Consider the following 27,033-nt stretch of genomic DNA (forward strand, 5'->3'; position numbering starts at 1 on the left):
TAAACCTCACCTCACCACTGACAAGATGACTGTCATAACAACTGACTATATACCTCCCCCTGAGAGTATTAATTCCATCATGTCCCATATCTCTACTTACAACACTGGCCACAAGAATACTTGGCCTCCTGATCACCCCTCACCGTAGAGATTCTTACCCTATTACTGTCTTCTACATTGCCTAATTTGAATCAGACTCTAACCCTCAAAACTTCTAACTTCTTCCACTGTGATCTCTGGAATTCAGGATCCATCATCAATAAAATCCCATTGCTGTAGATTGAATGCTTGTGCCCTCCCAAAATTCATATATAGGAACCTAATCCCCAGTGTGATGGTATCTGGATGTGGGGCCTTCAAGGAAGCGATTAGGTCTTTTGGGCAGACCCCTCATAAATGAGATTAATGCCTTTATAAAAGAGGCCTCAGAGAGCTCCCCTGCCCCTTCTGTCATGTGAAGACAGAGCAAGAAGACACCAGAAGCAGTTTTTCACCAGAATCTGTCAGTGTCTCAGTCTTGGGCTTCTCACCCTCCAGAACTGTGAATAATAAATGTTCACTGTTTATAAGCCGCCATGTCTATGGTTTTTGTTACCACAGCCTGAACAGACTAAGACACTCCTATATCCTTCAACCTCTTTGACAGATGTTTCTTTCACCTCTTTTATCTAACTGAAACCTGGCTACCCCTTTAGGAAAAAGCATGCTTCTTTTGCAGTCCTCTCAAGGGGACTTTTCTCTGATAATATACATACCAATTGCTTCTCAAATGGTAAATTGCAACCTATTCATGGTTTATGAAATTAATTTAATGGGTATGAAATTAAAAACTTCAAAATAAATAGAAAAATATCAGCATATACTGCATGTAGTTAAGGTATTGTTCCATGAAAGTAAGCTATTTTTTCAAGTATATAAATGATGACTTTCAAATATGTTTTTTTTTTCAAATACAATATATGAAATTTGAAAGCCACGGCTTTACACCTTCTAGGGTTAGAAGTAGAATAAATATGCTCTTTGCTCTTCACTACTGCCTCAAGCACCAGTTTCCTCCTTTCTCCCTAAGTAATGTCCTGCTCCTTTGAGACATCAGGCCATTCCGCACATTACCCTTCCTTTGTTATTGTCACCTACCATAGTCCTGGTCATTCTCCTTCTTTCATTAAAGACTCCCTCAACTAGCTTGCTATCTCATTCTACGTAACCTCATCATCATTCATGGTAGCATCCAAGTGGATGGCCCATCTTATGCCCTGGGTTCAACTGTGCAAGTATGATCATTAAAATACTGAAATATTTGCATTGCCATAGTGCCTCCAGGACCCTGCACAGAACTATAAGCTCCTTCATTTTAATGGACCCATGCCCACACTAGTACTGATAGTTAAATATTTTGATTACTATCCCCACTAATACCCAGCCTCTCCATTCCTTGACTTTCTCTTACCTTAAATAATCTTGTCCACAACCTCAGTCATTCATTTTTACAGTCATACCCTATATCTAGTTATTACCAACAACTGTAGCCCCTATCCCATGCTCCAGTTAAAGCTCCCACTCTGCCACCTACACCTTCAGCTTCAATCAACTTGTCTACCTCACTGAGACTCAGGAATAAATTTATCTTTTATCCCATCTTTGCTCTGTCCCACCCTACTAAAGTCCTCTTTTCACCAATTATACAGCTCCATACCTAGGTCTTATCATTTACTGAATTATTCCTATGTGTTAAATTATCTATTTTGTTGACAGAAAAAAAAAAAAAAAAACAAACCCAATGTCAGAGTTGTGTGTTAAGTTTTATTTGGAGCAAAATGAGGACTATAGCCTGGGAGACACCCTCTCAGATAGCTCTGAGGAACTGCTTTAAAGAGGTAGGGGGGATGTCAATATATACATGGTTTTGCTGAAGAGGGATACATGTATCCAGCATATACTTTGGCAGATTACTGCTAGTCACAGAAGGTTGCTGATAGTCACAAGGAAAGAATGTCCTCATTAATGATATTAGTGCTTACCTAGATATGAGACGATGCAAGAAATTAGGCTCATAAAACCTTCTTCTGAAAATATCTATCTGAAAGCCTGTTCTGCCAGTTTTTCCCAGACCAGAGTGCCGCAGCCTTAATCTCCACCCTGAAGTCTTTTTAAGATGTGTTGAAGGTCAGTGACAACAGCAGCTAGTGACCTAATCCTTGTAGAGGCAAATGGTGAATGACAATTTTTAGGTGGCAATTTACATTCTCATTTATTCTTCAGAACAACCCTACAGAGTAGATATAATGACATTCATTTTATTGATTAGAAAACAGATATATCTATATAAATCTGCCCAGAATTATAGAAATAAAAAGTGAGGTTCTGCAATTTTAAATATCTGAACTGCTATTTCCTGAAATGTAAACTAGGGATTATTGTTGTTGTTGCTCAGTTGTATCTCTTTGTGAAGACTAGGGATAAAGATGATTAGTCTATCTCCCTGAGTTATGAAGATCACATGTATACAGAAGCACTTCGTAAGTTTTAAAGTGCTCTACAAGTACCAGTTTTAATTATTAACTACTGACTAAGGGGCCCTTCCCTTTCTTTCCACAGGAGTCCTACTACAGTTTCCTCGACCTTCCTCTTTCTTTTATAGACCCAGACATAGAGGAAGCAAGTAACTGCACTGCCCTATTAGTGAAAAGTCATCTCCAACATCAAGGTTCAAAAACTTTGAGTGGAAGAAAATCAGTGTTATAAATGGTGATTGAGCTCTAATTAGCAATTGGAGGTATGTTTATTACAGTGGAACAGGTTTTTATAAGCCAAGCTGATAATTTATTACAATCAACTAATAAACTCATAACATGATCATAAACTGGTGAACACCTGCATTATATTTTTTTTATTCAAACCATGGCAGAACAAGAGTTCAGAAATGAAGGAGCCAAGGCTGATAGACAAGAGACTGAGCCTCCTAAGGTCTTTTGAAGTCCTCACAGAGAACTTGGAACCTTAAATGACTGTGACTTCCCTGAGCCCCAGGAAGAATACTGCTATGTCCTGAGGAACTCTGTACTATACACACTAGAATCCAGCTTTGGGTCCAACTCATCCCATTCTATTGTTCTGAACTCTATCAATAGGGCAGTCCTGAATAGAAGAGTCCCCTTAGAATGATATAATTAGACCCATCAGGTATATCTCTTGCTTATAACACTAAATATAGTGACTCTCTATAACTTGACACGGCAAGTTAGAAATCCTTGACCCACTATTCTAATCTATCATTTTCCTCATTTCATTTCTTCTCTAAATAGGCACATCTGCATATGTTCTTCACCCCACAGCATGTACATTTCTGCTTTCTGATTCTGCCTAAGATGCTGTCTTGATCTAAGACTGGAAAGTCTTAAAAAGATGGAATCATCCGCCTCCTACTCCCTGCATGAATTATTCCACCTTACATAGGAATTTGGATTCATCCACATATTACTGTGAAAGGTAAAGTAACACTCTGGTGACAGGTGCACCAAATTATAAGTCAAAGGCCAGAGTTCAATTCCTAATTTTGCCTTTTGGCTCACTGAGTGCTCTTAAACCCTTGCTGAGATGATATCTATACCTCACAGCTTGCTGACTGATATCTAAAGAGATGGCAAATTAAAGCTAATAATAAAGACATTTTATATTTTTCCCTGTGATGTTAAAAAACAAATTTCTGGCATAAAGTAGATGTTTATTAAATATTAATGTCCCATTATTGTGTCATCAGGCCAAAGATGACTATTTTGCCTCCTTTTTCTTTGTTTTTTTTTTAATATAATCTGCCACCACTCCCCAAATATCTCCTTCAGGTAAAGTCAGGTTTAGGTGCTTGATTAATTATATGTGTGACAGAAGCAATGCTAACCATTCATCAAACCCTATTTCCTTCACACTTCCTGTGAAGTCATTTCACAGTCATCCCCTGCAGTTAGGTGCAGCCATGTAATCATGTACTTGAACCCTGGCTAAGGAAATGGAGTACAAATGATGTATAGCACTTCTAGGGCTGGGCCCTGATACCTCCACCAAGTCAGCCCACAGATTGGATGATTCCAAGGCAACAAGGGATGGTGGAGCCACAAGATGGTAGAAACCTAGTCTTTCCATAATTGGAAAGAGCTCATAAGCCATTCACTGGCCCCAACAAGCCTGCAACACATGGACTTGTATGAAACATAAGCTCTTATTATTTTAAATCACTGAGATACTGCTATTGTTAAATACCCAGATTAACATACCTTGTATTTCTCACCTGTGGAAATATAAACGAAAAGAACCTCTGGATTCAGTTCCAGGAACTGAGATATAAATCCTGGCTCTACTACTTCTGCAAAATACCCTATGATCTGCTCTTGAATATGGTCTATACCCTTTGGCAACTGAATGTCTAGCACATTCTCTTTCATTAATGGAGCCTTCCCCACCCTTCTCTCCCTCAAGACTTGTCAGGCCTTCTCTGACCTCCCAGCCATGCACATTTTCTTCTTTGCTCCTAGTGCAAAGTATACTCTTCCACTTTAGCATCTGTTACATTTTTTTGCAAATATTTGTTAACATGTGTTTCCACAGACTTGAGTTTTTGAATCCACAGGCAGACAATTCCTTTGGGATCTTTGACTTCCAGGATTTAGTTACAGTGCCTGGCACATAGCAAAAAGTGTCTGTCCCCTATGATCTTAAGTGAGACACTTGTTAAGCCCATAAAATACAATTGTACAGAATTGTTCTGATGACAAAGAATGCGATTTGTAGATTATAAACAGATTCTAAGAGTAGTGTGTTTATTCTGTTTTGTAGGCCCTTTCTCATCTTTTCCAGTCAAATCGATCTTACTGTTTCGAAGTAGCTTTGTCCAATAGAAATACCTAAGCCGCATATACAAACACCTTAGTAGCCATATTTAAAAAGCTAAAAGAAGTAGGTGAAGTGAATTTAAGCATTTTAGCTCAACATATTCAAAATATTGTTTATTAGCTATAGTTCATTTCGCTAATTTTGTCTTCCGAATTAGCTGGTACGTATGTTACAACACACCTCTGTCTGGACTGTGGCTGGTGGTTTCGCAAACTGGACAATGCAGCCGCAAGGCCTACTTCAGACACACGTCTCGGGTGAAGTCAACCTCGTTCAGAATTAGTGACTCCTCCTCAACGCTCTCTCAGCCCCTTATCATCACCGTCATTTTCTTGAAACCTAGAAGGTGAGCTCCTTGAAGAATTCAGACTGTTGTCTCTAGAAATCAGCCTCATAGCGACTGCCGGCGTATAACCAGCGGTTGTTATAATGTCAAGGTAACTAACGAACCCAAGTGCAAAGGAGCCGGCGGGGGGCCGAGTGGCCGGGAGGGAAGAGGACCAGTCAGGGAGAGGGCGGGGCTGAGCGACCACCGTCAGCCGGGATCTGCGCGCTCGGGCCGGCGGCGCCCCGGGGTGGCGGGCGCTGAAGTGCGGGGCTGGGCCGGCCGGGGGTCGCCGGAGCCGCAGCGCGTCCCCCGCACCGGGCCCTCCCCTCTTAGCGCCGCCGCGGCCGCCGAGCCCCGGAAGCGGGCGGGGATTTCCTGTGCCCGCCCCACCCGCGCTCGCCGGGCCGCCGTCTCCGCCTGTCGCTGGCTCCGCGGACGCCGGCTCCGACGAAGCGAGGACGGAGGGGAGGGGCAGGCGGCGCCCGGGACGGAGACACCGGGCTGCAGGCCAAACCGACCCGGGTGAGTTGGGGCCGGGCCGGCGGGAGTCACGGCTGGAGGGAAGGACACCTGGCTTCCCCGGGCGGCGAGTGGGGCCGGTCACCCGTGGGGGCGGGGAGGAGGGTCGACGCGGCCTCTGGGTCTCTTGCCATTCCCAGGTTCGGCTGCACTGACATTCTGTGCCCGCCCCTCTCCTGTCTCTTCGTCCCCAGCGTCGTCGCTGTCAGGCCCCGCGGGTTCCCGCCGCTGTCACCGCGCGCAGGTTTCCCCGTGGCTCCTTTTTCTTCACTTGCTCCTGTCCCAGTTCACGGGCAACCTGTTTTCTGACCTCACTTCCCCTGCTCCAGCTCTGCCTCTCTCTCGAGTTCTCTGAAACCTGACCCTCTCCCGGGGCACGGAGACGAGGAGGGACGAAGCAACCCAACTCTGGAGTGGGCACCCGTCCCGCCCACACCCCGCCCCGGGACCGGGGCCAGGCTTCTCTGACAGCGACTGTCCCTGTGCCCTTGGGCTGCTACTCATTTCGGTAGCGTGGCCCTTTCTCTGTCCAACAGCACTAGCTGCAGAAACCAACTTCTGCAGGTGCCATGCCCCACTAAGATACATGAAGCAAAAGGGCGAACGAAACTTCTAGAACCCTGACTCCAGTAGGCCTGAGATACATCCTGGAACCAGGAAAATCCAGGTTAGGGCTGATACCTTAACTGCCCAGGTGCTGGCTCGGAGAGCATGCACATCTTAGCAAAAGCAGTCTGAGGACAAGTACTCGCCCCCTCCTTTGCTGAGATTTCTTCCACAGGTTTTCTGTCAATGGTCTGGAGATTCTCACATCTGGCCTGCGAAAGAGGCTTCCTATCAAGGGACTCTGCTGCTAGGGAGATGGAGAAATGGATCTCAGACAGATGTCCAGATATTTACCTAGAGGGAGGGATTGGGGGCAGGAGGAGAAGGGGATGACGGAGGATGAGATGGCTGGTTGGCATCACTGACTCGATGGACGTGAGTCTGAGTGAACTCCGGGAGTTGGTGATGGACAGGGAGGCCTGGCGTGCTGCAAGGTTCATGGGGTCGCAAAGAGTCCGACACGACTGAGCGACTGAACTGAACTGAACGCCCTGAGGGAGGACTTTCCAACGAAGTTAGTGGATGAGGAAGACCTTTGGTGAAGAGGGGGCATCCATGCTTTACATATCAGAAGGGAAGAGAACACAGGGGCTGGAATTCAGAGGAGAAATCTAAAATGGAACTCCCCCTTTATTGCTTTATTGGGAATTTTCCTTTCTCATGAGAAGTCTCTGAAAAGGAAACCCAAGCTGGGAATCAGTCCAGAATGTTCCCAAGAGGCCCTGAGACATCTTTGGACATCTGAGATGGAAGGGGAATTTGTTCCCTTGCTGTTCATTGAGTTTAGGGTTCTCATTTACCTCTCTTGTCAAAGATAGGCAAGAAAATAAACAACTTGACATTTGTCATTATCTGTTCTGGGCTTCTGGGTTCTTGCAAATGTCATTAGATGAATGTGAGTGAGCCAGAACAGTTACGGAGGTTCTAACCTGTTTTTGGGACACTTTCACTGGCTCTGATTGCTTGGGCATTGAATAAGAATCACAAAAATACGATGTTGCCAAGCAAAAAGTGACTCTGCACAGTCTTATAAACTTTCTTTGCTGTAAGGCAGGGAGACTGCTATCACAACACAACCTGTTGTGTTCCGAAGAGGTCCAGAGCAAAGAGCCTTCAACTCTGTGCACTGCAGGATTATTAAGAATTTTTAAATCTTACCTAATTCTAATCTCTTGCAATCAAGAGAAGAGATCTACACAGAGAAAGAAAACATCTCTTTTTATTCATTGGCAGCATCATTCATGAGCCTTCTTCCCAAGGCAAGAGACTAGGTCCATTGTTTTGAACTTTTCCCTAATGGACATATTTCCCATCCCTTTCTTAACTTTTGTTTCTTGTGATGGAATACACTGGCTTCACCATACCCTTCTTTAAAATTGAATATGTTTTTATAATTAGATCTGACTGGTTCTATCATGTGTCACAGGTTCTTTGCCGTGTCTTAAATCACAGGGCTGTTATTCACCCCAGGGTCATGTTAGCAACACCTGTTTCCCCTTTTTATACCTATACGAAATTCTTTCTGTTTTTTTTTTCTTTCTTTCTTTAGACATAGCTCCTCACTGCCAACAGTTTCTCATATCTGTTAGGGTTGCTTTAGAATCTTACATCTGCTTTCCAAGTTATTGATCTGTCCACCATATTTACTACCAGTTCTGATTTTCTACAACAGAATGATAGGCTGTAAGTCTCTTAGTTGAGGCTTGTTCTAAGTAAGGCACCATTTGGTTCTGCCTTCTGAGAAATACACCCTTTGACTAGGACTGCTACCTATAGTAATCATTTCATTCTAAACTGATGAGAATGGAGTTTGTGGCAGAAAATCTTATGTGGGATTATCTCCATTTTTGTTGAATGCAAATCTGTTTGCATTCCCTCCTGCATATTTCCAGATTGCTTATTTTCAGTGGTTGACATTCCTAGATTAAGTATTTTCCATGGTTGAAATTAATTGATAGCTTTTGAATTTCCAGAATTTTTTTTAATGAAGTTCTGCCAACCATGAGGTCCCCAAAATAACCATTAGTGACTTTATTATATAACACTTGCTCTCCTTATGGCTCACGTTCAGTTGATTGGAACACATCAAACTTCCCTGGTGGCTCAGATGGTAAAGTGTCTGTCTACAATGTGGAAGACCTGGGTTCGACCCCTGGGTTGGGAAGATCCTCTGGAGAAGGAAATGGCAATCCACTCCAGTACTGTTGCCTGGAAAATCCCATGGACAGAGGAGCCTGTAGGCTATAGTCCATAGGGTCACAAAGAGTCGGACACGACTGAGCGACTTCACTTCACTTCACTTCAAACTTTTAAAGTTCATCTTTGGGAGGGGGGTTCATGTTTGGGAACACATGTAAGAATTAAAGATTTTAAAATTTAAAAAATAAATAAATAAAGTTCATCTTCCATCAAGCTCTTCCTATCCAGTTTCATCTTTTATCCCTGGACTGTTCTCCATAACTCCCTTGGAACTATCACCCCTTTCCATTGTCATGGGCATAACTGATACGAATTTGTTCCAGGTCACAATTTGAGTTTGCAGCAAAAATGCTTTCAGAACAGACAGCAGCCCTGGGGACAGGATGGGAGTCGATGAATGTCCAGCTGGATAGAGCAGAGCCCCAGGTGGAAAGGGGAAGCCAGGAAGAGGTGCCATGGAGAACAGCTCCAGGGCCATTGGAGCACCTATGCTGTGACCTTGAAGAGGAGCCACAGTCCCTTCAGGAGAAGGGTGAGAGCCCATAGGGTGTGTGTGGGAAGCACAACGCAGAGAATAATCTTCTAATCTCTATTGAAAAAGTAGAATTAAAAATCTCCAAAGTGCCATGGACTGACTGAACAGCACAGTTAGTACCAGGACTAGGGCACAGAAATAGAAAGAACTTACAGGCCCTAGTCAGGAAAATATAAGAAGCATCTGGATTCTGCAAACCATGTAACTGGGCTTCTCCCGTTTCTTACATAATCACTCCCTCCACCTGTTACGTGGTTAGTGGTGACACATATGAGAGACAAAGGAAGTGACAGAAACACTGACTGCTGCTGGAAAACACACCCATAAAATGCACTTTACAAGATGAAAATTACATTTGAATAATATAGATTCAAACCACAGCTAGTTTAGTAGAAATGAATGACATAAATGCTCTACTAAAAACCACTCAGTACCCTTTCAGAACATTTGAGGGAAGGTCTCTTCTACTACAATATATTTATGCATTTGAGTCTTACAGGTGGACATAGATATAGGGGGAAAATATGACGCTTAAGCCCCACTAAAATAGGGCCCAGGCTCTAACTGGAAAAAGATGGATGCTCCATCTCTAATGGTTCCTCTCTCCCCTCACCAGCTCAGTCCACTCCCTGGGTTCCTGCCATTCCCCAGGAAGGGAGCACTGGAGATTGGGAGATGGCAGCTGCACTTCTTGCGGCGGGATCACAGGTGGGCTATGTTCTCTTGGCCTCTTCAAGGTCTTGTCACTGCTGCCTTTCTGTAGCCTTTGTGTCATTCCATTGGGCTTCCCTGGTGGCTCAGACGGTAAAGAATCTTCCTGCAACGCGGGAGACCTGAGTTTGATCCCTGGGTTGGGAAGATCCCTTGGAGAAGGGAATGGCTACCCACTCCAGTATTCTGGCCTGGAAAATTCCATGGACAGAGGAGCCTGGCAGGCTACAGTCCATGGGGTTGTAAAGAGTCAGACACAACTGAGTGACTTTTACTTCACTTCATTTAATTGATTTGTCATTTCACTTGATCACTATTGGTATTTAGTCTGATATCTGCACAGATTCTATCCCTTTCTAAGGAACTCATACCCTTTTGAAAAACGAATGGAGGCATGATGAGAAAAAGAAAATTCCTGCAGATTGAGTTTGTTTTGTTTTAATAGATTCTCCACAAGGAGAATTTAAGAAAAATTCATGAATGTTCATTAAGAAATAAATCGTGGGCTTTCCTGGTTGTCCAGTGCTTAGGAATCTACCTGCCAATGAAGGGGACACAGGTTTGATCCCTGGTCTGGGAAGATTCCACATGCCACGGGGCAACAAAGCCCAAGCACCACAACTGCTGAAGCCCATGCACCCTAGAGCCTGAGCTCAACAACAGGAGAAGCCACTGCAATGAGAAGCCCGTTCACCACAACTGGAGAGTGGTGCCCTGCTCACCGCAACTAGAGAAAGCCCATGCACAGCAACAAAGACGCAGCACAGCCCAAAATAAATAAATTATGTTAAATTTAAAAACAGAAATCTGGAAAGGTTAGGAAAAGAGGACCTGAAGGAAGCTTGGAAGAACATAAAGTAGACTGGATTAGGTGGATGATGGAGCATTTATGCACATGAATAGAAGATAGAAAGATGTGAAGAGGGGCAGCACCAGAGAGAGAAAACAAGTTTAGATTCAGAAGGCAAGGGGAGAGCCATGGGAAGTTAGTAATAATAGTAGTTTTAGTATCCATACTCCCAGAGTGCTTACCATGCTTGCTGTTCTTTGAGTGCTTTCTGTACATTAACTCTTTTAACCCTGAAAGAAACGCAGTTATCCCCAGACCAGAAAATTGGACAGGAAGAGATTAAGGCACTTGTGTAAGGTCATGCTGCTAATATAAGTGACAGAGCTAGGAGTCATTTGGCTCCAGAATCTGGGCTCCTAACTGCCAGACTATGCTGCCTTAAAAGATAAGGATATGGCATAATAGGGGGAGGAGGCCAGAAAGAATATTTTATCCATATTGTTTTGTGCAGAAAGGAAAGGTCAAGTAGAGAAAGGAGGAACTTGTACCCAGTTTCTGCAGTGAAGAAAGGCAGATGAGAAGAGGCTGGGTGGACACTTGTAACTACACAGAGGGACCAGTGAGTTTGTGGTGCCTCCAACTCCTCATGGTCCCAACTTGGGAATCTCCTCTACAGACATTATTGCTCACACCCTGACCATTGCTTTTTCTCCTTTCCTCTTCACCAAAACCATGTTCCTGGCCTAAGAACCTCTGGGCAGTTCTTTTTCTAGACCTTCTCTTGCCACCTCTCCTCTACTACCACCTTAGCCTTCTATGCTGAGACCCCATTTTCCTTAAAGAACAGCTGCTGATAGATGATGGCTGCGTTTTGTTTCAGGGCCTGGTAACCATCAAGGATGTGTCACTGTGCTTCTCTCAGGAGGAGTGGAGGAGCCTGGACCCTTCTCAAACAGACTTCTATGGAGAATATGTCATGCAGGAAAACTGTGGGATAGTGGTCTCTCTGAGTAAGCACGACCTTCCCCAGCCACTCAGTGACTGTACTCTGGGAGAGTGGAGCCATCTCCTCTGGGACTGTTGCATAGTGTCCATTTGGGGTTCTTTTCTTGGCAGGGAATCTGTCTAGGTTTCCACTAGGGAAAGAGCACTAGGGTTAATCCAAAGAGAATAGAAGTGTCACTTTTTAAAAAAAAACAACAACAACAACAAAATGCTGTGAATTATTAGAGAACTTTAGGCAATTCTTGGTTGGGAATTGGGAGGTTCTTTCAGAGAGAAGGACACCTAAGAAGTAGAACTGAGTCCTTGGAAACTCAGAAACCATCTAGGGAAAGATGAGAGTGGGGGTGTGGGTGAGACAGCTGTACTCAGGCTAATTAAGTGAAGTTATGACCAGAAAAGAGAACACTTGTTGTAAAGAGAATATGATTTTATGAAAGGAGAGGGGACTTAGCAGAAATGGGAGTTGGGAGAGGGAAAGGCTTGTTGTATCTGGCCTTATTTATCTATAGAGTTCAAAGGAATAATCTAGGAGAAAGCTTTTTTCAGAAATGAAAATTACAGTTGAACAAACTGACATCTCTGTTTTCTTTTCCCATGGTCAGGATTTCCAATTCCCAAACTGGATATGCTTTCTCAACTAGAAGGAGGAGAAGAACAATGGGTCCCTGACCCCCCAGACTTAGAAGAGAGGGATATTCTGAAGGTCACATACACAGGTAATGATGTATAATAGACTCAGCCACAACCTCCACCCCTTTTGGAGGTTTATCATTACATGTCCCTCAAACCCCGCCTCTGCCTCAGACAGTTATAGCATTAAATGGTTTAGAGATCTTTTTCTTCAAAAGCAAGACTGTAACATAATAATTTAGAGGGCAGGCTCTAGAGCCAAACTTTGTGGATCTGAATCTAGGACCGTACCTGTGGAACCTTGGAAAAGTAATTAACTTCTCTTTGGGTTCCTCATCTATAAATTATTATGAGATTTAAATATGTTACCATAGTCAAACAGTACCAAGCACATAGTAAGCACTCAATAAATGTTAGTTGTTGTTGTTCAACCTCCTACCCATTGTGGAAATGCCTTCCACAATGTCTCCAGTGTTGCTGACAAGGTGTCACCTGGCCAGTGATTTTCAGACCATTCCTCACCTCTCTTCATGGTGATGGTGATTAATATGGTTGATTAATAGTTTTTTTTAAGTGCTAAATAAATAATAGTAATAAATAGATAACGACAATAGCATAGACTATTTAATAGTGACTAATATATGCAGGTACTATCCTATCTGTCTTATAACATCTACCTTATAATTATTCCCATTTTGCAGAAGAAGAAATGAAGGCCTACAGAAGTGTAGTGGGAAAACAGATTTTGTGGGTATCTGTCTCCTAAGTCTAAGCTCTAACCACTGTACCTGTTATACTGTCTTGTACAACATTAAAATCTGTTCTTTCAGCCCTTATGGGGTAAGGTTTAGACCCTAATAGGCATTGTACAGCCTCATTTGTGACTAAGTCCTGGGCTACTCCCTTGTGACTCACCTCCTGGGGTCTGTATTTTCCTTTTTCCACAGGAGATGGAAGTGAGCATGAGGGGGATACCCCTGAACTAGAAGCAGAGCCTCCCAGAATGTTATCTAGTGTGTCTGAAGATACTGTTCTCTGGAACCCAGAGCAGGATGCGAACTGGGATTCCATGCCCAGAAGCTCCAGAGGCATGCTGCTAGGCCCACCTTTTCTTCAGGAAGATAGCTTCTCAAACCTTCTGTGTAGCACAGAAATGGATTCCCTGTTAAGACCACACACGTGCCCCCAGTGTGGTAAACAGTTTGTGTGGGGCTCCCACCTGGCCAGGCACCAGCAGACACACACCGGGGAGAGGCCCTACAGCTGTCTCAAGTGTGAGAAGAGCTTTGGGAGAAGACATCACCTGATCCGACACCAGAAAACCCACCTACATGACAAGCCCAGTAGGTGCCCTGAGTGTGGCAAGAATTTCCGATGCAACTCCCATCTAGCCAGCCATCAGAGAGTGCACGCAGATGGCAAATCCTGCAAGGGCCAAGAGGTTGGAGAGAGCCCTGGGGCTAGGAAGCGGCAGCGCGCACCACCTGTGCCAAAGTGCCATGTGTGCACTGAGTGTGGGAAGAGCTTTGGCCGACGGCACCACCTGGTGAGACACTGGCTGACACACACTGGAGAGAAGCCCTTCCAGTGCCCACGCTGTGAGAAGAGCTTTGGCCGTAAACATCACCTGGACAGGCACCTGCTGACCCACCAGGGACAGAGTCCCCGGAGCAGCTGGGACAGAGGGACATCTGTCTTTTGAAATCTGTTTCTGCTGCAGCTGTGGTCACATCTGTCAGCTGGTGCTACCTGGAGTCTCTGCCAGAGCTGCCCCTCTCCTGCACCCCCGCGGTCAGAGTCATGAGTCCTGGCCCCATCCCTAGAGAGATGCAGTTCCAGCATTAGCCAGAGCCTTTCTCCCCAGTTCTGTGAGATGCCACATAAAGTAGAGTTCTTTGGGCAAAACTCTTGGGAAATGCTGCTTACTGGGTGGGCTGATATTCAGCCTGATCCCGTTCTCCAGGGTACAGTGAGTGGTACCAGCAGTTTGTGGCTAAGGCCCATTCTGATTGGTTGAAGCCTGTGCCATACCAGTTGTTAAATATTTTGAGTATCATACTTCTATAACGTAAATATTCTGTCTATATATATATAGAGAGAGAAAACACATACTAGCTTATTAAAGGCTCGAAAATTTATGCATTAGAGCAAATGGTTAAGCCTTTCTTACTGCAGTGCTTCCTAAATTTATTTGACCTCAGTATCCTTTTTGTCTCGCATCTCACAGAACTGGTGACTCCTTGAACCACACTGGTGAACACTGGGTTACAGAGTAATAAGGAAACAGAGAGAGTGATCAGGCACCCAGAGCCCAGTCTAGGGGCAGACCTCATTCCTGTGTGGGCCTATCACCCCTACTCCAATCATCTGAATACACATCCACACCTCTCACCCCACCTGCTGAAAAACAAACAGTAACCTTCTCAACCCCTGTTCCTGCTCCCTTCACCCTGCATATACATATATCTAGCTGAGAGATCGCGCTACAGTGTTAAGAGATGGACCTTATACCCCTGGGTAACCCAGACCTACACAGAAGAAAAATACTTTATTCCCTTGAACAGACCCCTCTCCTCTTGACAGTGTCTTTATGTGTCTGTGTATCTGTGTGCCGGGTCTTTGAAGAGAGCATGCAAAGTGCAAACTGTATAAGCTAGATTTTCTAGGGGCTGTGTTCTGGGGATGAGGGTAGTGGGGATTGTATGGGGTTTTTGGTTTGTTTTGTTTCAAGATAATAAGCCGAGAGATTAAGGGAGCGCTAGTAGAAAGGCTTAAGTTTGGGGGGTTGAGGTATATACAGCCTTCCCCAGTATCACTGAGATCAAGACAACTTGGATATGTAAGTCTAGGTCTGAATCTCTGGGCCACAGATTCTTTTTGCCTAAGTGGAGAGAGAGACATCCTCTGTGAGGTGAGCTATGTCTTATTAATTTCAAGTCAGGTGCACATAGCAGCTTTGTGCTGAGTGGGTTTTGGGGTCTTGTTTTCAGTGCTGAGAAGTTACAGCAGGAGTCACAGTGCTTGCAGGTTGTTGTCGTCACTCTTGTTTGACCTTGATTGCCTCATCGAGGGGCAGAGTTACTGTTGCGGATCTCATTCCCCTAAATAGAACTTTAGGGAAAATGGCTGTGGCTTAGCTATTTGGCTGATGCAGGGTAATGAGCTTTCTGGTTGGTTCTCCTCCCAGTTCTGGGAAAATGTCTGCACTGACTCTTAACTTGCATAAGTATTCTAGCATTGGTTAATGCATTGGTCATTGTTTCTCTTTATTGATAATGTGTTAATACCAGTCTTATAATTTAAAAATTACCTTGTATGTAAGAGCAGCTTGTGGGTAGGGAGGGAGAAAAGCAAAGAGGATGGAAGTGGGATATTTTCTCTTCAATGCTTAGATTCTGGTTTTTCCTTAACACACTTGTTTCTCAACCACAGTTGGTGGAATTAACCAGAGAGACAAGAGGAAGTGAGCTGCAACAATCTAGTTTAATGCCTTTTACACTTGCTTAGGAAAAACTGAGTAAATCATAGCTCCTCAGAGTCCTGGGCCCAAATGGAGTCGAAAATAGGGTGATTTTACTGACTGAGCTTCTTACAGTGGCTATAATTTGAGCAATCCAGCCCCTACCTCCCTTCTGCTCAGGGCAGCCTTCCCATTTTGCCTAGAATGCACTTCTCTTGCTTATGTTCCTATGAATAGAGCAAAATGGCCAGCCATTTGTAAGGCATCCTTGTCCCAGGTCCTCTGAGACAGGAGCATTTTAGGATCAGTATTAGGAGACACCCCAGGGTATAGGAAAATACTGGATTCCATTGGCAAAACTGAATGATGCCATTTCTTTTACCTCCCACTATGCCTCATACATAAACACACTCAGCTCTATGTGAGCATCGTCCAGAACCTGTTTTGGATCACAGACCCTTTTGAGAATCTGATTAAAAAAACAGAAACTCACTTTTGAGCAGAAAAGACATTAGTAGTTCACTCAGTTTTGCATACGCATTCAGCAGGGTCAGAGCCCATCCGTGGAATCACTAAAGTTACCCTGATCCAATATGGTCTTTGTATCTTTGTGTCAAGAATTACACAGGAAGGATTTCTAAACGTTTTAAGGACTAAGATACCAGAGGCAGTAGGATATCAGGAGAGTGTTCAGTCTTTAATGATTTGAAGGGTATTGCTTACACTCTGTGCTTTCTTAAAAATTTATAAGATGCTGACAAATCCAGTTTCTCACAAACCTTGTTCTAAAGACTTGTATGAGGTGACCCTCCATACCATTGGATCACACCTCTTAAAAACCAGGTGTTAACCTCCAGCCTTTGATCTCTTGTAATTTTAAGGAGGGAAAATGAAGCCCAAAGTGTAGGTGCACTCAGCACCCAACTGAAAGGCATCGTGGAATCTAAGGGCATTTGGCAGAAGGGGCATCCCTTTAGGTCATTTCTACTGTACCACTGTCTTCTCTACCTCCGTCCAACACCACTTCCCTTGGACAAAAAATAAAACAAGCAACAGCCACCATCTGGGTAAAGAGATTTGAGTGATTTTTCCCTCAGGGAAAACTCCCATCTTCTTCCCAACTCCCTCTGCCACATGTCTACCCTACCCTATCCCCTTTAAATAAAAAAGTGTCTCCGTGTTATCTCTGGACAAAATGTAAAATAGGGAAGTCTATCTTTAGGAACCTGTCACCTTTTTTCCTCTGTGTGGTGCCTCTACCTTATTGAGAGTCCAAGTATCCCTGCCTTTCCACCCCATTAGGGTATTTCTGCAAAGAATCTCTTACAATGGAGATTATAGCCAAAGGGTTGACTTTCCCAGAGCTATCTACATTTTAAGCTGTACCTCTGACAGTGACTTAGCAGCAGCAGCAGCAGCTGATAGTGGAAGAAGGAAAAGTTTCCTTGTTAAAATGATGTTATGTATTCAGGGAGCAAAGAGGATAATTTGGGATAAAATCCTCCCCTTTCCAGCACTCCTACAATCAAATCATTATGTCTTGTTTCCATCAAAGACAAAGTGAGCCCTAACTCAGAACCAGAGGTTCCAGAGAACAAGTTCTTTCCAGCTCTGTTTAGTTGAGTGCTCTGGATGAGGGTGAGCAGGGCTGGGCAACAACAGAGTGAAATCTATTCCCTTGGATCCCTTAGAGATTCTGAGATGGCAAAGTATATGGGTCTCAAATGAATCTTTGGACCAGCAACATCAACATCACCTAGAAGAAGTTATCTTAGAAATGTAAATTTTCACCCTGGACAAACTGATTCAGAAACTGGGGATGGAATCCAGCAATTGGTCTTTTAACCTGCCTTCCAGGGTATTTGATGTGGACCCAAGTTAGGATGGAACAAATGGAACCAATGGCTAGGAGATACAGATTCCATTTTAACCGGTGGTTTCTCACCCTCTTCAAATAGCTGCTGCTGGTGCCAAGTCACTTCAGTAGTGTCCAACTCTGTGTGACCCCATAGACAGCAACCCACCAGGCTCCCCTGTCCCTGGGATTCTCCAGGCAAGAACGGTGGAGTGGGTTGCCATTTCCTTCTCTAATGCAGGAAAGTGAAAAGTGAGAGTGAAGTCGCTCAGTTGTGTCCGACTCTTAGCGACCCCATGGACTTCAGCCTACCAGGCTCCTCCATCCATAGGATTTTCCAGGGAAGAGCACTGGAGTGGGTTGCCATTGCCTTCTCCATCTTCAAATAGGGAGAGATGGAATCTTAACACCCGTGTTCTCAGATTTATTTTCTGCAAACTCCTAAGATAGTTGCTCCTCAGTTCAATTCCTCTTGAGTCCCAAGGTATCCCACCAACCTCAAGTCAGAAAAAGAACTGGGTTAGTCACCAATTTCAGAAATTGTGGTGGGGTAGCTACGAAGTTTCTGTAATTGATTGAGGCTGGAGCTTCTAAAACGGGTGCTGAGGTTTCACCGGTCTAGAAATCTAAAAAGACAAAAAGAAGCAGACATCTCAAAGATGGTAAATCCAACATAAAACTGAAAAATGGACATCCAAAGAAATGGTCCTCCTCCTCTGGTCTTTTTCAAGCCTAATATGAGTTGCCCTGGAGGCAGAGGGGTGGGCATTTACTCAGCACAGAGGCAGAGTAAGGCCATCTGTCTCAAGCCCTTAAGGACCCAAATATTCTTACTTCACAATTGCACTGAAGACCAATAAGGTGCCATGCAAAGGATTTCTCACGATGATTTGGCCAACCCTGTGGGCAAGGGCAGCAGGAGGATCAGAGAGACCCCCAGGACATAAGAGGAGACCAGGCTCTTTCAGTAAGATAAGACATGAAATCTGAATCGAGACTGTTTACTAGGTAGAGGTAACTAATTAAGCCACAGTGCCTCTATAAAAAATGCATTCTCCTGCTTTGAATATTTTGTCTTGGCCCTGATACCTTTCACCCTCTGTCCTAGACATACCCATGAGGATCCTTGCAAACCTGCTACCTCTGGGGCTCTGCAAGGTCAAAAGGTTAGCATGAACCCCGGTCTCTTTGGAAATGATCAGCTCCTCTCTCCTAAGGCAGAGAAACTCTAGGCCTCAAGCTCTGCCTCTCTCCTGTCGCTGCCTCCGTCTGTCCAACAAACAGCTCTTCTTCTACTCTTCACTCCCACTTCTCTTTTTCAGTTTGGTTTGGTTCTCTCTTGTTTTTCCTGGGGAATGCCACACCTTCCCAAGGGCATTTGTTTTTCCCAATTCGTACCCTTCTTCCATTGTAGTTTATCTCTTCCAGTTTCTAGCCAGTTCCATTCTATTGTGAGCCTACTTGCTACCTGTACCTCTGCCTGTTGTCCAGTTTCTTTTCTGTCATCTTCAAGCCTACTAAGAAGGGTCCTTTCATCACACTTCCCACTCTCTTCCCTCAGATTCTTGGCTTGGCTGTAGCAGCTCAACCACCATCACCCTATTCTACCCCTCTCTTCTGTACATACCTTCCCACATCTGGACTAGGCCAAGGTTGCCTGTACTGCCAAACCCAGGCCCTTTACACCCTCCCTACAGACTCTTCTTCCCTTGATGCAGTTTCCAAAACTCAGTCCCCTCCTGTCTCTTTTGGCTCCTGAGAATAAGCTTCAATTCTACAAGCCACTTTTTGTGTGCTTACTATGTGCCAGGTGTGGGTTGTCCCAGGCCTGGAGGACTGAGTACGGCCATGGTCCCTATACTCAGCATCTTCCTCAGCTGACCCCTCCCTTGCCAGCACTTTGCTGCCACACCTCAGAACACCGTGCATCGGCAGCCTCAGGGCTGTATACCCACTGGCCATCCAGTCTAATTACCTAGTGCCTTCCAGCTTTCTAGCTATTGTCTGACTTAGTTCCCTCTGATGGACAGTGAACTTCCCATGGATCATCCAACCAAGGACCTTCATCTCTATCTATAGAAATCTGTAATCTACTCTTCATGGTCCCTGTCAGTTGAATAAAGGATGTATTGGCTATGTCACTGACATCCTCTCTCCATCCTCTCCTCTACCCTCCATTCTCAGCTCTTCTTTCCTGATACAACAAAGTGGGGAACACCAGACAGCTCTAGGGGGAGTCACACAGCCATGCAGGAGCCCCCTTGCTTCCCTTCCTGAAACGAACACCTTAAGGTACCCATGTTAGGTCTTCCCGCCTTCCTCCTAGTGTCTTGGCAGATGTCACTTCCATCATCCAGGGATGCAACGCATTCTGGAGACTGAGGGAGCCGAGTGCTGAGGAGCCAGGCCAAGGGTGAGGGAACAAGGGCCTTGCACACAAATATAAGGAGGCATTCCATCTCACGGTTGATTAAGTGCTGACCCACTCTCAGGAGACCCTTAGAGTGCTGAGCCTAAGTCTGGAACCTGAGGTGGTGATTGAATTGACCTCCCAGACAAATTCACAAGTACTGGAAGTTTGGGGGGACCCAGAAGAAACCTGCACAGTTGAGTCCACCAGATACATTCACCATTGAGGGTGAAGAGGATGGGCATCTGGTAGAGGGTATCAAGAGGACAGAGTGAGAAACAACATGGGGAAAAATCATGGCAAGCTGGCCTAGGGAAAACCAACCAGCCTGTGACCCACTGACATGGCCTCTTACGCATGGAGCTTCACTGGGATGGGGGCAGGAAACCACTCTGCACGCACTGGGTACACCCCAAAGGCTTTGCTCTTCTCCATGGGAGTTGCCTTTAAGAGCTTCAGTCCTACCGCTTAGGGGTGATGTGTCTCTGCAGCTTTCTTAACACCAGCCAGGCTGTTTGCCACCTGCCTTGTGCTCCATGTGTTTCCTTATTTTCTTGCATTCACTCTTAATTCCCCCCAGTCACTTGGAATAAAGCTTTTGACATGTCTAGCCTCTCCCCTAACCAAAACGGGGAAGAGGGAAGGAACTGACAAGAGGAGGAGAAACACACTGTGATTGTTCACCGATGGGCCTGTTCTCTCAGCCAACTCCAGTGGACTACTGACATCCTGACTTCCTTCTTGTTAGGGACCAAATGACGGTCTCTAGGACCTGAGTCATGTTTACCAGAAAGAGACAGGATATGCGCTCATCCTGCCTGGCCATTCATGTAACGCCAGCTACTCCTGTAACTGAGACAAAGAGCTGCCTGTATATAAGCCGCCATACTTCTTTGTTTGCGGCTCTTGTCAGATTCCCTTGTGTGGGATGAGACTTGGGCCCTAGCACGCTAGGAACAAACAAACTCCCTTCTTGCGTTTGCAATACTGTGGTGGCCTTGCTCTCTCAGTCGGTTCGGAGATACGGGCTCGGAGCATAACATGTGGGGGCTAGTCCAGGATCTCTGTCCCGCCGGGGAAGACAACTCTCCTGGTAGAAGGGAGTAACCTCGTTAGGAGATAAGAGCTCTGAGCACCGGTGCTAACGTTTCAGAAGCCCAGATTAAGTCCGAGGCCTAGTATCTTACTGGGGAGGCATCTGGCTGTAAAGTGCAGAGGCAAGTCAGCGTAAGGCCAGGGCCTAGCTTCGTGCTGGGGAGGCAGCTGGCTCTGATACTGGATTAAGTCAGTGTAAGGCTGGGGCCTAGCTTCGTGCTGGGGAGGCAACTGGCTCTGTGAACATCCTGCAGGTAAGACTGAGTGCATTGTCGGTGGCCACCTTGTGTTTGTTATCTGTTTGTCTATTTGTGGTGTCTGTGCTGCTCTTTGTGTGCTCTGTTGGCTCCCAGTGTACTTTTCTGTGATCATGGGACAAACAACTTCTACTCCTTTATCTCTTATGATTAACCACTTCTCTGATTTCAAGTCTAGAGCTCAGAATCTTTCGTTACTGGTAAAGAAGAGCAAACTGGTGACTTTCTGTTCTGTCGAGTGGCCCACCTTTGACGTCGGATGGCCACAAGAGGGAACCTTCAATCCCCAAATTATCCAGGCAGTTAAAGAGAGGGTGCTTACTCCTAGTCCTGCCGGGCGCCCAGATCAGACTCCCTACATTCTGGTCTGTCAGGATCTAGTGAGGAACCCACCAGAATGGCTTAAACCCTTTGTTCTCACTCCTCCTAAACCTCCCCGTCCCTCTTCCCCAACTCCAACCTCACCAAGCCCACAGGTGTTAGTAATGAAGGCTTCCGAAGAAAAAGAAGCAAAAAAGGACGAAAATCAACCAAAGCCGTTATTCCAGGAATCTTCTCTGTATCCTAATCTGATAGATCTGGAGACCAAATTGTTCCCACCCCCATATGTGGATCCACATCCGCCCTTGCTTTCACAGGTTTCATCGGGAGAAGCCAGGAGGAGAACCGAGCCTTCAGCTCATCCCAGAGAAGGGGGCCCCACCCAGGGAACTCGGGGAAAAACAAGAGAAATGGCCAATGTAGCAGAAGAAGACCCGGAAGTCCCCTCCTCCACTGTTTACGCATTTCCGGTCCGGGCGGGACCAGCCAGGGAGGGTGGAGTATTGGCCCTTTTCCACTAGTGATTTGTACAATTGGAAAACCCAGACTCCCTCCTTCTCTGAAAAACCACAGGATCTTATTGATCTGTTAGAGTCCATCCTTTTTACTCATAATCCCACTTGGGATGATTGTCAGCAACTGTTACAGGTGCTTTTCACTACAGAAGAGCACGAGCGGATCCTGTCAGAAGCTTGAAAGAATGTGCCAGGGGTGGATGGGAGGCCCACAATACAGCCTAACCTCATTGAGGAGGGGTTCCCCTTGGTGCGACCCAACTGGGACTTCGAACGCATTGAAGGTAGGGAGCGTCTCCGGGTATACCGTCAGACTCTTATGGCCGGCCTTAGAGCGGCCGCCAGAAAGCCAACTAATTTGGCCAAAATAAATTCAGTGAGGCAGGAACCAAATGAGAGCCCAGCAGCCTTCCTTGAAAGGATAATGGAAGCTTTTAGACAGTATACCCCTATGGACCCACAGGCAGATGAATCACGAGCAGCAGTTATGTTAGCATTTGTAAATCAAGCAGCCCCCGATATTAGAAAAAAATTACAAAAGATAGAGAGGTTAAATGAACAATCCTTGCAAGATCTAGTGAGGGCAGCCGAGAGAGCTTTTAATCATAGAGAGACCCCAGAAGAGAGACAGGACTGCATTAGAAGAGAAGAAAGAGAATTTAGAGCTGAGGAAAACTGTAAAAATCAAAAAGAGCTGGCCCAGATATTTTTTGCTGGGGTTGAAAACAAAAACAGGTTCCAGAAAGGGAAAAAATTGGACTCAAAAACTGAAGAAAAAATGACAAGGCGTAAGCTTGAGAAAAACCAATGTGCGTTTTGTAAAGAGTTTGGACATTGGAAAGATAAATGCCCCACGAAAAATCTAAAAGAGGAGCCCAGGAACCCCAAAAACGAGACTCCCTCTCCAGACAGTCATATCCTCTACGCGGGTGAGGATAGCGACTGGGGGGGTCAGGGCTCGAAGCCCCTCCCCGAGTCCTGGGTAACTATAAATGTGGAGGGGAAACCAGTTGGCTTCATAGTGGACACGGGAGCCCAATACTCAGTCTTAAACCAAAAAGATGGTCCCATGTCTAAGAAAAGTAGCTGGGTGCAGGGAGCAACTGGGACTAAACGATATGGATGGACTACAAAACGGCATGTGAACTTGGGGGTCCACCAGGTGACCCATTCTTTTCTGGTGATGCCTGAGTGTCCAGCACCCTTGTTGGGAAGGGATTTACTGTCTAAAGTAAATGCCCAAATTCATTTCGACCACGGACAAGTGTCAGTTTTAGATGGGACCGGGCATCCTCTTCAGGTCTTGTCTCTGGCATTAAAAGATGAATACAGACTCTACTTGCCAGAGGCCCCAGCGACAATAAGCCCCGAAGTACAACCATGGGTTCAAAGATACCCTCAGGCCTGGGCTGAAACTGCAGGAATGGGACTAGCCAAACAGAGGCCCCCTATCATTGTGGAACTGAAAGCCAGTGCTTCCCCGGTGAGGGTACGACAGTATCCCATGAGTCAGGAGGCTCGACAAGGAATTACTCCTCATATACAACACCTCATAGATGCTGGGGTCCTGAAAAGGTGCGGTCCCCATGGAACACTCCCCTGCTGCCTGTGAAAAAGCCTGGGGGAACTGATTTTAGACCGGTTCAAGATCTACAAGAAGTCAACAGACGGGTGAATGATATTCATCCTATGGTTCCTAACCCTTATACATTGCTAAGCAACTTGCCTCCAAACTACATTTGGTACACTGTTGTAGATTTAAAAGATGCCTTTTTTAGTTTGCCTCTTGCCCCCGCAAGCCAAGAGATCTTTGCCTTCGAATGGCAGGAAGATGGTGGTCAGACCCCTGTGCAGCTGACATGGACTCGCTTACCACAGGGTTTCAAAAACTTGCCCACGTTATTTAATGAGGCCCTGGACGAAGACCTCCGTGAGTATCGGGTTGAACACCCTACTGTTGTTTTATTACAATATGTTGATGACCTTATGCTGGCAGCGGCTACAGAGAAAGAGTGCCAAGAGGCAACAGGTGACCTTCTCCAAACATTGGGGACTTTAGGTTACCGGGCTAGTGCCAAAAAGGCCCAGATTGCCAAGCAAGAGGTTACATACCTTGGTTATAAGATAAAACAGGGCCAGAGGTGGCTAACACAGGCTATGAAAGAAACCATCCTCCAGATCCCTGAGCCGGCTAACCCTAGACAAGTGAGAGAATTTCTGGGAACGGTGGGATATTGCCGGTTATGGATCTTGGGGTTTGCAGAAGAGGCCAGGCCCCTATATGAGGGGACCAAAGAAAACAAGGACTGGAAATGGACTGAGCCAATGAAAGAGGCCTTCCAAGAGCTCAGGCAAGCCTTGCTAGAGGCTCCTGCCCTTGCCCTCCCTGATCCATCTAAGCCTTTCCAATTATTTGTAGATGAAAAGCAGGGGATAGGAAAAGGGGTACTAACACAGAGATGGGGACCATGGAAGCGACCTGTAGCTTACCTTTCCAAGAGACTGGACCCAGTGGCAGCCGGATGGCCACCTTGCCTCCGTATCATCGCGGCCACCGCGCTCTTAGTCCACGATGCTGATAAACTGACTTATGGACAGAGACTCTTGGTCTACACTCCTCATGCCATAGAGAGAGTTTTAAAGCAACCCCCAGGTAAATGGATTTCTAATGCCCGCTTGATGCACTACCAGGCCTTGCTACTTGACACCCCACGGATTCATTTCCAAACGCCCTGCAATCTAAATCCGGCCACTCTTTTGCCCAATCCGGGGGAAAATAGCCCCCTCCATGACTGTGATGAGATACTGGCCGGGGTAACAGCAATGCGAAAGGACTTAACCGATACTCCACTGGATAACAGTGAGCTAAGATGGTTCACAGACAGCAGCAGTTATGTAAAAGATGGACAGAGACGGGCGGGAGCCGCAGTAGTAGATGACTCTGGACGGACGTTATGGGCAGAGGCCCTTCCCCCGGATACCTCAGCACAAAAGGCAGAGTTAATTGCCCTGATTCAAGCATTAGAGAGAGCCAAAGGAAAAAGAATAACTATTTTCACTGACAGTCGCTATGCTTTTGGCACGGTACACATCCAGGGCCCGATATATCGGGAACGGGGGTTTTTGACAGCTGAAGGAAAAGAAATTAAAAACTTGCCTGAAATCCATAGACTTTTAGAGGCTGTACAGATGCCTCAGGCTGTGTCAATAGTACACTTACCTGGACATCAGAAGGGTGACAGCCCCACGGCACGAGGGAATCGTGCCGCAGACCTGGCAGCTCGAAAAGTAGCTGATAAAGATTTCATCACCCCTGTGTTGGCGATCGGACTTCCACCTCCAGGTATGGGAACTCTGCCCCCAACCCCTGAGTATTCATCCACAGACTTTGCTTGGATCCAAAAACACACCAACCTTCAAAAAGATAAAGATGGATGGTACCGAGACTCAGACGGCTACTTGATACTCCCTGCTCAGTTGGGATGGCAACTATGTGAGCATTTGCACTTGTCTACTCATCTGGGAGAAAAAAAGACTCTGATGCTCTTTCAAAGTGCTCGCCTGCGATTTCTCCGGCACCAGACAACTGTAAAGAACATAGTGCATGCTTGTAAGGCGTGTCAACAGATGAGGCCAGGAAAAGGACATCATGCAGGACTGAGGTATCGGGGAGAAGGATCAGGGCAACACTGAGAAATAGATTTCACCAAGGTAAGGCCAGGCAAGTATGGTTACCGGTACTTGTTAGTGTTGGTGGATACCTTCTCAGGGTGGGTAGAAGCTTTTCCTACAAAGGGAGAAACCGCGATTATAGTGGCAAAAAAGATTTTAGAAGAAATAGTTCCCAGGTTTGGCCTGCCAGTGACCATCGGCTCTGATAATGGACCTGCCTTTGTGAGTCAAATAGTTCAGAGCCTTGCCCTAGCCCTGGGGACTAAATGGAAGTTACATTGTGAATACAGTCCACAGAGCTCAGGGCAAGTAGAAAGAATGAATCGGACTCTAAAAGAAACTTTAACTAAATTGGCTATAGAGACTGGCGGGGACTGGGTGACCCTCCTTCCCTTCGCCCTCTTCCGTGCGCGTAATACTCCTTATCAACTTAATCTGACCCCATTTGAGATTCTGTATGGGAGACCTCCCCCTGTATGTCCAATATTTGAAGGGAAGAAACTACCGCCTCCCACGTTGGGGCAACTCCAAGAGGCCTTGATGGCCTTAAGCAAGGTGCACTCTCGTGTCTGGAAACTGCTCTGGGAAATACATGTGGGTCAAAATAAGGGAACTATTCCCTCACATGACATTGGCCCAGGAGACTGGGTATGGGTCAAAAGGCACCAAACCAAGGCACTAGAACCCAAATGGAAGGGTCCTTATGTTGTTCTTCTTACCACCCCAACTGCCCTAAAGGTTGACGGTATCGGGCCTTGGGTGCATTGCAACCACGTACGCCCAGCTGCTTCAGCAGAGCAAGAAGACGCTAAAAAAGAATGGGAAGCATCTCTGCATCCGTCCAACCCCTTGAGGCTAAAGCTTCGAAGGCGCCAACAGGACCAGGACAACTCGGCTGGGCCCTCTTGTGGATGACCCAGTTACTCTGCTCCAGAGTTGCCAGCGTGAACCCGCATCAACCCGTCAAAATCACCTGGAAGCTGCAAAATGGACTAACACGAGAGGTGCTAAACTCCACTACCGCAATACATCCACCAAACACGTGGTGGCCAGACTTGTACTTTGACCTCAAGCCGATGGTAAATGTGCCTTGGGCTAGGGGTTATCTCCGAGAACAAGGGTTCTGGGCATGCCCAGGCGCACCCAGTCATGACTGGAAGACCTGTGGGGGGGGCACAAGACTCTTATTGTAAAACTTGGGATTGTGTTACTTCTAATGATGGACCTCGGCGCTGGGA

General features: G+C 45.9%; 2 protein-coding genes across 2 annotated transcripts; both read left to right on the plus strand.

The window, feature by feature from the left end:
* The first annotated feature begins 8,869 nt into the window (after positions 1–8,869).
* On the plus strand, positions 8,870–13,912 carry ZNF641 (zinc finger protein 641). The gene is made up of 5 exons (XM_068972051.1): positions 8,870–9,071; positions 9,691–9,782; positions 11,456–11,585; positions 12,183–12,296; positions 13,158–13,912. Exons 1-5 carry the CDS (start codon positions 8,888–8,890, stop codon positions 13,910–13,912), a joined length of 1,275 nt encoding a protein of 424 aa, XP_068828152.1. The 5' UTR covers positions 8,870–8,887.
* A 7,860-nt stretch (positions 13,913–21,772) lies between these two features.
* LOC138078626 (uncharacterized) lies at positions 21,773–26,710 on the plus strand. Its single transcript, XM_068971436.1, is given in 4 exon segments — positions 21,773–22,078; positions 22,182–23,691; positions 23,694–25,405; positions 26,534–26,710. Coding segments are annotated over 4 exon segments (3,705 nt in total).
* Positions 26,711–27,033: the final 323 nt, after the last annotated feature.

The sequence above is a fragment of the Capricornis sumatraensis genome, chromosome 4 (assembly GCF_032405125.1).
Source record: "Capricornis sumatraensis isolate serow.1 chromosome 4, serow.2, whole genome shotgun sequence".
NCBI classification, from domain to species: Eukaryota; Metazoa; Chordata; class Mammalia; order Artiodactyla; family Bovidae; genus Capricornis; species Capricornis sumatraensis.

Coding starts and splice junctions, on each gene's coding strand:
- ZNF641 (XM_068972051.1), top strand. CDS start 8,888: ATGCTTTCAGAACAGACAGCAGCCCTGGGGACAGGATGGGAGTCGATG. Junction 11,586..12,182: donor TGGGATAGTGGTCTCTCTGA/GTAAGCACGACC, acceptor TCCCATGGTCAG/GATTTCCAATTCCCAAACTG. Junction 12,297..13,157: donor TCTGAAGGTCACATACACAG/GTAATGATGTAT, acceptor CTTTTTCCACAG/GAGATGGAAGTGAGCATGAG.